The sequence below is a fragment of the Ursus americanus genome, chromosome 2 (genome assembly GCF_024610735.1).
Source record: "Ursus americanus isolate L20-20 chromosome 2, mUrsAme1.1.p, whole genome shotgun sequence".
Classification (NCBI taxonomy): Eukaryota; Metazoa; Chordata; class Mammalia; order Carnivora; family Ursidae; genus Ursus; species Ursus americanus.
This window is the reverse complement of record NC_142128.1, coordinates 25,351,655-25,364,616: the sequence shown is the minus strand read 5'-3', so window position 1 is coordinate 25,364,616 and position 12,962 is coordinate 25,351,655. Positions and strand designations below refer to the sequence as shown.

At 44.9% G+C, this 12,962-nt stretch overlaps 1 protein-coding gene across 1 annotated transcript in view; it reads right to left on the bottom strand.

Annotated features, from left to right (window-relative positions):
- Positions 1-3,726: 3,726 nt before the first annotated feature.
- Positions 3,727-12,962, bottom strand: part of PDILT (protein disulfide isomerase like, testis expressed) — a 33,092-nt gene continuing 23,856 nt past the window's right edge. Inside the window, exons 7-11 of the mRNA XM_045770915.2 lie at positions 11,647-11,844; positions 8,476-8,596; positions 6,557-6,735; positions 5,071-5,160; positions 3,727-4,071 (exon numbers count right to left, since the gene is read on the bottom strand). Of these exons, the coding sequence (XP_045626871.1) occupies positions 3,835-4,071; positions 5,071-5,160; positions 6,557-6,735; positions 8,476-8,596; positions 11,647-11,844 (825 nt within the window). The 3' untranslated portion in view covers positions 3,727-3,834. The remainder of the gene's footprint in view (positions 4,072-5,070; positions 5,161-6,556; positions 6,736-8,475; positions 8,597-11,646; positions 11,845-12,962) is intronic.

Genomic DNA, 12,962 nt, shown 5'->3' with positions numbered 1-12,962 from the left:
GACAGTTCCCTCATCTCAGGACCTGCTGAAATTGTTCAGACTATCCAGTCCTAAACCTGCTTACCCTGCCTCTCCTGTTCCTTCCCATGAAAACCACAAGAAAGGCTCTCGCTCATGTTTCCCCTCTCCCTTGGCCTCCTGATTGACCCTGGTGTTTCCTCATGTGCCCCCTCCTCTTGGGATCTGGGAATATAACCAGCTATGTTTTCAATGGCATTCATCTTCTCATCTGTTAGCCTTGCCATATCTGAATAATAATAACAAAACCTACATTTTAAAACAATAAGCATCACCTGCCCTCAGCATAGCTGGAGCATCCTGTGGTGTTTCTCTAATCGGGTGTTTTTCCACTCTTTTTTCAAAATTCCTACTGTCTCCCAGCCCTGCACATTTAATGACATCATGACATTCTCACTGCAGTCACTAAGCGTTGCCTCCCTCAACTTCTCCGTCTTCCTGTCTCTGGACTCATCTTCCACATCTCTTCTGCCATGATGGAAGCAGCACCCTTCGTCCTGGGCTGATAACCTTTCTTCCTTACCTTCACCTACCCCTTCCTCCTGTTTCTTCCTCTTCTCATAGGCACTTGGAGTATTCTCATCTGCTAGTCTGTTCTTTCTTTCTTTCTTTCTTTCTTTCTTTCTTTCTTTCTTTCTTTCTCATTCATTCATTCATTCATTCATTCATTCATTCTCTTTTTCTGCTAGTCCCTTCTATAGAAACCTTCCTTTGACCCCACACTCCCTCCAGCCACCATCCTATTTTCCATCCTTTCATAACCAGACTTCACAAAAGACTTATCTGCGGACTTTCCACTCAGATTCACACTGATATGCTTCCAGAACTGCCAGCTCCATTGACATTGCACATCAAGATCACCAAAGACATCCGTGTTGCCAAATTCAAGCACTATGTTTTTCTTTATCTTACTTCCAGAAAAGTAGCCAAAAAATATTTGTTTCTGAACAAACCTTACTCAGTTTACCAGAAGTTCCCATTTTCTTGGAATGCCTTTCTTTTAACTTTTAGACGTGGGTAAGAAACTTGATCCTAATAATCTTGACCGCTCTCACTTACTGAGTGCCACTCTTGGGTCAGACACTATATTGAATGCTTTTATATTTATTGTCTCATACAACGAGGCACAGCAGCACGTTACCAAGAAGATTGTAGTTCAGAAATAATGAGTTGCTTCCCTGAGATTACCCAGCTAGCCCGTGTTAAATCCATACTACAGCTCTTATCTTATTCAGATTTACTCCTATGATGCGTTGCACTCCTGGGGATAAAAAGCATACCATGCTCAGCCATGAGGGGTAAGTGGTTTCAGGTCTTTTTTTGAGGGGGTGAAGCTAATTTGAAATTTGAAAAACTGATCAAACAGAATACAAGGATTTTTGTGAGAGTGGTGTGTGCTGGAGGGTGTAGAAAATGGGCCAAGGGAGATGACTGTCCCAACAAAAGGGTCATCACTGGCCTTACCTATAACTGCTTATCCCAACCTGAGCCCCCACTTCCTGAGGCCCCAGATACATATGAGGAACTTGCAGGTAGCCACATGCATTCTGTGGCTGGTGGCCAGTCAGGGACTCCGTTCCGCATGATTTATTCCTAGCAGCCCCCATGAACCCTTCCTTTGACCAGCAGCCACATAGCCTTAAGGCTGAGGCAGGTGAGCCTCACACCGTGTCCTGAATACTAACACCTGCTCCTGTTGGGGCAGACTGGCTCAGGTGAGTTCCAGGGCCCCCAGCTATACCCTGCTTCATCTGGATATGGACAGGCCAGGTTTCGGGGTGGGAGAGGGAGGCCCAGGAGCTGGATCAGGAGGCTTGAAGGAGTACAAACAGCCTTTCTCTTACATGACAGGTGGGAAGTGGAAAGGCCCAGATGGTTTGTAGAGACATTGGTCTGTAAAATAATACACCCTCTTTTTCCAAGAGGAGTCCTGTTACCACTTGGCCAAAATGATTATCACAAATCAGCAGCATGAATCTCTGGTCAGCTGAATGATGACTTCCCAATAGTCTATGTCCTAGTCCCAGCAGCTATGAATGGTACCTTACATGACAACAGGGACCTTGCAGTAGGATTAAGTTCAAGATCGTGATGGAAGGTTGTCTGGGCAGGCCCATGAGCTAAGGAATGCAGGCAGTATCCAGAAGCTAGAAAAGGCAAGTCAAGGGATTCTTCCAGAGGGGACCAACCCTGATGACACCTTGACTTTAGCTCAGTGAAACTGACTTCTGATTTCTGGCCTTCAGAGCTTTAAGAGAGTAAGTTGGTACTTCTTCGAGCCACTAAATTTGTGGCATTTTGTCAGAGCAATAATAGGAAACTAATACAGAATCTAATTTGCATCTCCAGGCAACATTGTCAGCACCTCCCCCTTTTGGGATGACAGTGAAATCATGTATCTCAGAGATGGGGTGCTGCCTGATATAAAATTTCATTTGATCCATGGATACTTACTTACTGAGCATCTAGTGTGTCTAAGCAGTGTTCTAGACATTGGAAATACAGTGGAACAAAATAGATATATCTGTTCTCCAGGGCTTACCCACCCAGTGGGGGAAGCAAGCAGTATATTAGTGCACAGCAAAATAAGATGCTTTCAGATATTGGTATCTAGGAAGTCCTCTTTGAGGGGGTCACATTTGAACTGAGGTTTGAAGGATGGAGAAGACACATCTGCATGAGGATCTGTGGGAGTGTATTGTGTGTACATTTAAGCAGAAGGAACAATCATGAGGAGAGAGAGCACTTGAACTGTTCGAAGAATAGACAGGAAGCATGGCTGGAGCCTAGAAAATGAGTGGGAGAGAGGAAAAAGCAGAAGAGATCTGTGGGGCCAGAACTTTCCAGGCCTTGAAGGCATAGTAAGCAGACTGTATCTTATTCTAAAAGCAATGAAGATTCCATTATAGAGTTAAAACAGGTAGTGTTGCAAGCCTTCAAGACTATGGCTTTTTAAAAGATCATTTCAGCAACTTTATGGAATATGGATGGGGGTGGGCAGGGAGATACAGAGTGGCAGCGGAAGCACACCATTCAGAAGACTTCTAGGGCTGAGAATGGTGGGAGGAGGTGGAGGGAAGTGGAGGAGGTGGTCACATGGAAAGAAGCGGGGTGGAGTCATGCGGACATCAGTGGAGCTTGTCACCGGATGGAAGTGGGTGGAGTCATTGCAAGTGGGTGGAGTCACACAGATTGGTGGATTAATTTTTAGGGTAGTAACCGAAGGGGCTTGAGCATTATGCTAGCACTAACCCGTTGCTGCTTAAAAGAGTGGGTCACTTACTGAGATAAAGACTAGGGACATGGTTGGGGCTGGATCTCTTTCTTACTGTGTCAAAATGCAGCATAGACAAATCAGTCCCCACCCTGGGGACTCCAGGCTAGTGGAGGTGGTGTGTACATAGTGGTTAAATGCAGTTTCTGCAGTGAGAGTGCCTGGGATCATATCTCAAGGGCTTCCTAACTGTGTGATCCTGACTAGTTGCTTAACCTCTCTTTGCCTCAGTTTCCCCATGTGTAAAATGGGGATAATGAAAGTGACGTGAAAATTGCATAACTGAGCAGCATGTTGTGACTACTCATTAATTGTTGCAGCTATGGCTTTGCTTGCAACCCTGTATAAATTCCAGGCTAAACAGCTCTTCTAAGGCAGTCCCAACCAGGAAAAAGAGGAAACCAGTAGAACAGGGCCAAAGACATTCAGGAGTTTTTAATCATCCAGCCTCCACCCATCACAATGATATATACTTTTTTTGGAGTAGATCCCCTTAGAAAATGATGCCAGGACCTGGGAAGTGGCTCTTGGCTTTGAAGAAGCTACAGTTCTTCCTTCACCTGTGGTTTCTTCTCTTGTTTTGGAGGTCCCTTTGGCTTAGCCACCTTTTCCTCCTCCTCCTGCGCTGTTTCCTTCTGTCCAGCGGGCTCTTCCAGCACTGTCACATTCTCCAGCTCTGGCAACTTCTGGTCAGGTAACTCTTCCTTGATAAAAGGTACCTTCTTTTCCTCAGCTAATGCCTCCTCTTCTGTCATTTCACTTTGTTCAACAGACAACAGCTTTTCAAGAAAAGAAGGGAAAGAGGGAAGAAATAGGATAAAGAAATAAAGAGGCAAGAAATACATGATAATTGTGATTATGATTACACCAAGACTTCTTTTTCTGGAAATGCCCAGAGAGAGGCACTTGGAGGATCCTCATAGATGTAAAGGCCCACTGGGCTTAGGTGAGGAAGTTCCTAACCATAGTCTTGCCTGTCCAGAAATAGGGCCGTTAGAGAACCCCATTCCTCTATTCAAAGGCTACAGGTGTGGCTGCCCCAGGTCTAGCTCCAGGGCTGGACATGTGACCCAGGCCTCTCATGAGATACCTATCCAGGACATTTGCTAGGACTTCGAGGAAGTAGGCGCTTGCTTTCTAAGCTGGATGGATATTAGCTTAGAGCTGTGCAGCCATCTTTGACCCTCCAATGGGGAAGTGACTGCTTGGGAATAAAGCCAATAGAGAGGAAGCAGAGATGGGGAGACAGAAAATGAGTTTGAGCTCCTGGATCCACCTGTGCCTGATGGTCTTACCAGTTATGTGGATTAAGTTCCCATTGTTGCTTAAACCAGAGTAGTGTTTCTGATGTTTGCAACTGAAAGGGTCCTAACTAGTACAGATGGCATCTTCTTGCAGATGGCCTCACTGAGGCATGAATGGAATTGGGGATTTGGAGAGAATGGGGATGGTTATCCCATCCATCAGGAAAATAATGCCAGAGAACTGGATCCTGTCAAGACATCTGGTTACCAACTCGGGAACAGTGGACCCAGGGAAGCAGTCTTAGGAGACCTCACAGCCTTTCCCTCTGTTTCTGAAGTCTGCCATTTCTGCTTTCTTGTAGTTAAGTGCCCTTGAAATAAAGTCATTCAGAATAGGTCATTTTTCACCTGTGGTCAGCCAGCTCCAGAAAGCACAAGATTATGGGACTCTTGGCACACTCTTTCCTAGTTGTTTGAGCTCTTGATGATTCTGTGTGGAACAGAATAATCCTGGGTACTGCCGTTTTGCCTTACCTCATCCCCATCCTCCATCCTGATCTTGATTTGACTTTCCAGGAAGTCAGAAAAGCCCTCCAGGGTGTGTTCTCCTTTATACAGTACAGCCTAGGAAGAAAACAGAACAAGATCAAAATGGTAGCCTCTTCCTGCAAAATAGTCAGGTATTATTCAGAGATAAGATAAAGCCACGGTCAAATTCCTAACAAGCTGAGTACAATGAGCAGGTTCCTTAGCCTCTCTGAGCCTCCATTACCATGGCTCTAAGATAAGAGTAATAAAAATTCCTCCAGCGTAATTGGTTCAGAGCACAGACCTCAGAGCACACTGTCAGGGCTCAAACCTATGTAACCTCTCTATGACTCAGTTTCACTATCAGTAATGTAAAGATGATAACAGTACCTGTGACATATGTTATTGAGAATTTAATGAGTTACTATATGAAAAACAGTACCCGACTCATAGTGAGTGCTGTATATAATTGCTATTATTATTATTATTATTATTATAACAAGAAGAGTAAGGCTAGTTATTATTTTACAAAGCATCTGATACATGATCATTGCTCAGCTATCCCTAGTTCCCTTTCGTCTTTCAATCTTTAAGATTATGAAGCTGCTTACTGTCCACTGGTTGTCTACACTCCTTTTCAGATAATGGAAGATCCATGACAGCTCCACCCTCTCAACCCAGCCTCATTTTCCACGACTCTCCCACGTGCATGTTCTATACCAGAAGGATGGCCCTTCCTTCACAGTGCTGTGGTCACCCTTCTGCCCACCTCCTCATGCCTATTATACTTCCTGCCTGTAGTCACACCTGTCTTCTAATCTGATTTAAATCTTCAGCATTCTTTAAAATCCCATATCTGCATGGCATATCTGCCCTCCAGAATCTGTCCCCTTCAATTCCAGTTGCAAGTGGTGGTGGGCCCACGTCATGACTTCTCTCCCACACTCGTCGTACTCTTCTTGGGACAGGAACCTTGGCTTTCAGTGTTTGATGGACACTCTTTCCCACGTGTCAGAGCAGCACGGAGAGTATGTTCCTTGACACTGGCGATGCTTGGTGATTGTGATACTGGTGTGTAAAAGACATTGACCTGTTTTTCTATCATGTGTTCTTCCTTCTTCTCATAGCATGCCACCCCCAAGATTCACATGAAGATTCCCCCCCACCTTAGTCCATATAGTCTGGGTAGAGCTCAGCCCCAATACCAGAGGAACCTGGGCCTGACTTACCAAGACATTGACACCTTTCTGACAACAATGACTGGGTCAGGGAAGAGCAGGTGACCTAAGCTGGACCCAATTCTAGCAAGTCTTGGGACTTTGGGGGAAGCTAATGGAGAACACTGTTCAAACTGAACATGAGAGGATAATGGGGGCTGGAGCTGAGAATGAAGCTGATTTGGTAGAAGGGAGAGCTGGAGATCAGGAGAAACTGGGTCCATGATAATAACATAATGGTATTTCCAGGTATGTGGGCCCCAAGAGCCCCTCACTTGTTGAGAGTCGATGGGGAAGAGCCTGAAGAAGGGGTACCGGTCTAGGTACGTCAGCTGAATGTCATTTGCCATGATGTCCATCTTGGCAATGGTGACTGTCGAGTGGTTTTGATACTTTCTCCCCAACTCCTCCAACACTGGGAACAGCGCCTTACACTTTTCCGACCAGGGTGCATCTGGAAGAGAAGGGCCGTTGTGCCAGTTCACACTAATAAAGACTGAAAGCCAATGCTACCTCAGAAACACTGTCACCGAATTCTACCAATGGTTCTGCTATTTTGCAAATTGTATTCCTTCTTTCTTTGAATAGTATATTACCTTATTTTACATTTCAACCACAGTACCTGGTCATTATTAAATAAATTAGAAAAAAATTAGTCCCCTCTACCCAGACACAAACACTTTGAGCATGCTGGGACATTTTCTTCTGCTCTCTATTTTTCCTTTAACATAGCTTTCCACTCTAGTTGAAGAAAAAAAAAAACAAGAAAAATATTTACACTAGATGATTCCTCATGTTCTGCCAGAAATCTCGGTGTGTGTGTATGTGTGTGTGTGTGTGTGAGAGAGAGAGAGAGAGAGAGAGCGAGAGCACAAGAGTTTTCCAACAGAGGTTAAGCTCACAGCCCAAGGTCACCCAGGTAATTAAGCACAGGAAGTGAGATTTGAAGTCAGGCTGCTTTGACTTGAGACCATTATACCACACTGCCTTTTAGTCCTGAGGGACCGTTTCTTTAGCTTTGAGTCTGGCCCAGGCACTTAGGGGGAGAGAATCAGGGACCGGCTCTAACCTTCCCTGCTCATCATCCCCTTAAAGTTTCTGGCTCTGTGGGAGGGGTGGCCTCAAGGGCCCTGACACTCCACATTTGGATGATCATCCCTCCATTTACAAAGCAAGTGCCCCCATGACCATCTGTTCTCCCCGCAGCTCCCCAGGAGCCGGATGGGACTGGGTTGGAGCAGGAGGGGGCATAATGGTTGCAGTCCCAGGGGGCCAATCTGACAGGCCTGCTTCCAAGAAAATGAGGCTGCTTTTGCCTTTTACCAGACCCAAATGGGCATTCTTCTAGCTCTGGTGTCAGTTAAGTATAGAAAAACTGCCCCGCCTCTCACTTAAAGGCAACAGATCATGCTTATTCAACCACATGGGCCTTAAACACTTCACCCTGTGGATGAGAGTCCATTTCAGTGAAGTTTTTAAAGGCCTGCATGATGCAGTGCAGCCCTCAGGAAGGAATGGCATCAGAGCTTGATTTGAACTTTTTGCCTTGCAACGTATTTACTGTGTGACTTGGGGTGAGGTAATTAATCTTTCTGAGGCTAAGTTCCCTGATTTGTATCATGGGGAAATCCACTGGACCTTCCTAAGACACTTGTTTTGAGGAGGAAATAAGAGCGGATGTGTACACAGCCAGCTCATTCCTGGCTCATTGTGGGTGCTCGATAAATGGTAAAATACAAGAGGTGTCTGAAGTAACTTCAGCGTCATCCTTCTCTGTGTCTCGGGGTAGGAGAGCGGTCCCTGGCTATGACTCTCATGTGCAAATCAGAAACAGGAGAGAAAGGGCAATAGTCCTCAGGCAAGCACTGGAAATAATTACAACAATAGGAATAATAATAGCTGTCATTTATCAGGTACTTGCAATATGCCGGACTTGCCTGATTTGAGTCTCCAGTTTGGCCACACCAGCTCAGGTGGGTTAAATACGGGCCATTTGATAAGTTACATAAAGCCAGAACTGCCATTCTGTACAGCATTGGCCAGCCAAGGCACTGGGGACAGGCTGCCTAGGCTCCAATCCCAGTTCCAGCACTTACTTGCTGCCTGACTTTGGAAGTTTCTTCACCTCCCTGAGACTCTGTTTAGTCCTATGCAAAGTGAGAGCAATAATGGCAGCCTCTGCAGAGATACTTACAGAACATCACAAATACGTCCCTTTCCTTGTCGAAGACCACTACGTTGAAGTTCTTCCCAACGAGCTGCTTAACTGGCCCCTGGTCCCAATATTTTGGGATGTCTTCACTGGATTGATGTTTCTAGGAAGCAAATTTGAGAGGTCTAACAATCTCCAGAAAGGGGTTGGCAGTTGAAGCTCCTGCCATGATGGGAAACAGTGGAAGGTTTTCTCTTGTTCTTATAACCACCTTGGGAAAGAGTTTGAAATGCTTGATGTCCAGCCTGGATTATTCACAGCAAATTGAGATCAGAGGGTTGGGGAGGAGGAAGGGCTTCAAACTGGGTTCAATTCTAGCATTCCAAATACATAATTCTTGAGATTCTTAGATGAGAGTGGGGTTCATGTCTTCAACATCTTATGTAGTTTGTCCTTCTCTCCCCCCAAAATTTACCTGTTCCCAATTACTCCCAGAATCAAAACCAAGATAATTTATGTGATCTATAAAACCTTTATCACACTTTGGCTCCTACCAGCCTCATGAAGCTCATTACCATCCTTCCCTTGCTTTCCTCAGCCTTACTCATCTTCTATTTACCCAAAGAGCTAGCCTTCTTCCAACTCAGGCCTTTGTTTATGCCATTCCTCTGCCTGGAGGGCCTTCCCCACTCCTCATTCCTGCTCTCCATTCTTCATCCAGTTAACTCAGATTTACCCTTCAGAATGATCTCAAGGGATGGCTTCCCTGACTCTCCCAAGACAAGGTCAGATCCTGCTACCATAAGTTCTCATAACATTTGGTACTTTTCCTTGTATCACTTATTCAAGTTTATCGTTTAAATCTTATTTTTCTGGTTAGTTGACTAACGTGTCTCTATGACACTAGACAGAATGTCACTAGGGATTTTTCTTTCTTCATCACTTAGTATCCACAACCTGGCACATTGTAGGATGTCAATAAATACTTTGTGAATGAATGTGTGAAAGAATGAAGCTTGTTCTGCTTCTCTTTGAAGGAAGTGGTGGAAATCTCAGAACATACATTTTTTCTACAACCATTGCTTCCTGCAATTTCTTGAATCCACTTCCTTCTCTCCATCAGCACTGCTGTTACCCCAGCCCAGGTAGCTTTCATCTCTCACCTAGATCACTCACTGTAATAGCCTCACAGAGTTCTCTCTGCATCTCCTAGCTTTCTCCACACCTTGATTCTACCAGCAGGGTTCTATTTTCACCATGCAAATTTGGCTTTCTGTTGCTCTTGGGACCCAAATCCTTAATATGCTTAACTGTCTGGCCTTTGCCCATCTTTCCCAGTTCCTATAATACTTCCCTCATCCCCACAACAGCCTCTAGAAAGGACTTGAAGATTCTTTCTGAGGGAGCATAAAGGGGTGGAGGCTGGGCATGGAGATGGGAAATGATGAAAAAGATGGAAATTAGAAATGGGCCAGATTAGGCATTTGACATCTCATAAGTCATGTGAAGGGTGCTCATCTCTATTGCAAGAGCATGGGAGGATTGGTCTTTGAGGAGGAGATAGACACCTCCTGAGGTAAACTGGAGGGAAGAGAGAGAAAATGGGTAGAGCTCCAGGTAGGTTTGTACATGTGGTGATGAAAAGTGAGGGCCCTCTGTCTTAATGACACATGGTCTTATACTCAGCTGAGACTGGAAGTAGGAATGGGGTATGAGGACAAAGAGACTTGGAGATTTAGAGAATGAACACACTAAGAGAAATTTATACAGAGATGTCAGGACATTTCAAAGAGCCCATGGGAGGTTTGTGATTCCATGAGGCCAGCCAGCCTCATGGTGGTGATCTTTTTCTCCAGCATTGGCCCGGAAGAAGTAGGGACATTAAGTGGTTTCAACCAGGATTGTGATTTTGCCTTGTAAATTCCAGAGGGTGTAAAGAAGGTAGAAGGTGGATAAAGGAATAAAGGGATAAAGAAGTTAAGGGAATCATCAGCAGAGCTATGAACCATGGAATCGAAGTTCATGAAGGAAGGCAGAAGAGAGATAGTGAAATGAGATCAGGAGATTGGAGGCCATGAGAAGGGTAAAGAATTGTAGCAATGTGGATATTAGAAAAAGGAATTAAGAGGATGGAAAGCTTGAAATCAGGTTTTCAGAGGGGCTGCCATCTCTAGTGTGTGGCCACAAGAGCAGGTGGCTGGGATGGCATGGACACACCAATTATGAGAGAAGAGAGAGACCAGGGTTTTGGATACTGGCATCTCTGGAAATGATGGCAGAGAAGGGACGGAGGGCAAGTCTGCAATGAGGAGCTTAAGTCCCCCAGCAGTGAAAGGGACATGACCGAATGACAGCAATGGAGGGAGGGAGCAGACAATCTAAAGTCCAAATGCATGGGATCTGGGGTTTTGAAGGGAGGAGGAGGAGAAATGGCAGGGAGACACCAGCCTCACCACTTGGCCTGTGATGATGTTGTGCATCAGGGAAAAAATGGCTTTCATTTGAGAAGGAGTGTCTGTGCAGGAATGGACAGAAGGTAATGGGAATCCTCAGAGGGAAGGTGGCAAAACATTCTGGTTGCCTTGGAAAGTTCCAGTTTATTCCCGTTGTTCCAGAATACTTTTAAAGAATGCCCACCTCCCCCCACCCCGTTAGTCTCAAAAGTGGTCCCATTTGGAAATAAAAAATATGGTCACCTAATTCAGCAGGCTGGCTGCGGGACTTTGCAAGTGCTGCATAAACAGCAGGAGATACTGTGTTATGTCTGATCCTTCTACAGCCTCTCCTTCCTTTCAGCAAAACAGCTCCTTTCTAACCTCCCAATAAAAGGTATGTAAAACCTTTGAGGCTAAATCCTGATTGCTTAATACATCCCTACCCTATCTCCTCTCCCAAAATCCATCTATCCTTAAATCTTTCACAAGAGAGTCTGAAAGGAGGAAAAGTGTCTCCTTTCAGAGAATGTTGGGACTCCTGGGAGCTCCTGTATTTCAGTTGGGAGTTCCTGTAAAGGAAATGCCTTCCAAAATAAAGAATTAATGGTGGAATTATAGCGTCAGGACAGGTGAAAAGTTGAAAAGATTGGAGATGGAGAGATACAGGTATTTCCCCACATTGAACCATGAAATTCTGCCTCCCCATTCAGATAACTAAAGTCAGAAAAATTATGAAATTTTGAGGTTCTGAGTAAACCTTGTCCAAGAACAAACTTACCTTGGCACTTCTATTCAGGAAGCTGCGGCCAAATTTCTTGAGATTTTCATAGGTTATCTCCTCAGAAGGCATTTTGTACCTTGCGTCAGAGCTTAAGTTTAGGATCTGGACACATGGGATATTAACCTCCGTGATCCTGAAGTATTTGAAGATATGTCCGTTTCTGGGTTCATCTGCATCCACAAGGATGAAAAGGATCTGCCAAATCAAACGAAACCTGAGTCTCTCTGGGATTGGAGGCCATGGAAAGGGTAAAGATTGAAATTGGCCAAGGAATCCCTTACTGAGGAAGAAAAACTTGGGAAGCCTTGGGAGACCACTAAGGGAGTATGAATAGCAGGGTCTGTGGCTATTTCCATCGAAAAGACAGAACAGGCTCCTTTCCATCAGGCAGGGGCAGCCCTGTGCCCCAGGGCACAGATGGGTCGGCCACCAGCCTCATTTCACCATCCTTGCGCAGGGTGCCATCCACACAACCATAGGAAGTCAGGAGGTCCTGAGCTTTCATCCAGGTCCTTGGGCAAAACAGTGACTGACCTTCTCTGTGCCTCAGTTTTCTTACCTGTAAAGTGATTATAAGAGTACCCACTTTATAGGGTTGCTGAGAGAATTAAAAGGAAAATGTGTATAAAGGCTTGGTTTAGTAAGTGGGAGGTAAAAATGCTCAATACTCATTATTATTGTCAACTCATTATTATTTGGATTATTCTTCTGTCAAGGAAATTCATGACTTCATTCACTCATCATTCAACAAGAATTCGCGGAGTGCCTACTAGGCATTTTGCTAAGCACTGGGGATATAAACTGCCCAAGGCAGATAAGATCTGCCCTCATGGAGTTTATGTTCTAGTGGAAAAGACAGACAACAAAGTAGTAAACAAATTAATAAATTCAGATAGCAACGAGTGCCAATTAGACAGTAAAACAGAGTACCCTGATAGAGAATGACCATTCAGGTGGAGTGAGGTCAGAACCCAGTGTTAGGTAGGAAGGTCAGGAGTACCTGAGGAGGTGACATTTTAGCTGGGACCTGAGTAATGAGTTAACAAGTCAGGGGAACATTGAATCAGGCAGTGGAAACTGTCAATGCAAAGGCCTAGGGTCCGGAGCTTAGAATTCTAGAATAGAAAGGAAAGGCCAGTGTGGCTTCAGCACCATGAGGGAGAGTCATGGGACACAAAGTTAGAGATGTGTCAGAGATGAGATCAGACGAGGAAGGAGGCTGGCTTTTATCTGAATAAGGTGGAAGGCCACTAAAGAATAGTGAGAGCCAGAAAGTACTATGATAATAATTTTTAAAAGATGGCTCTGTTTGC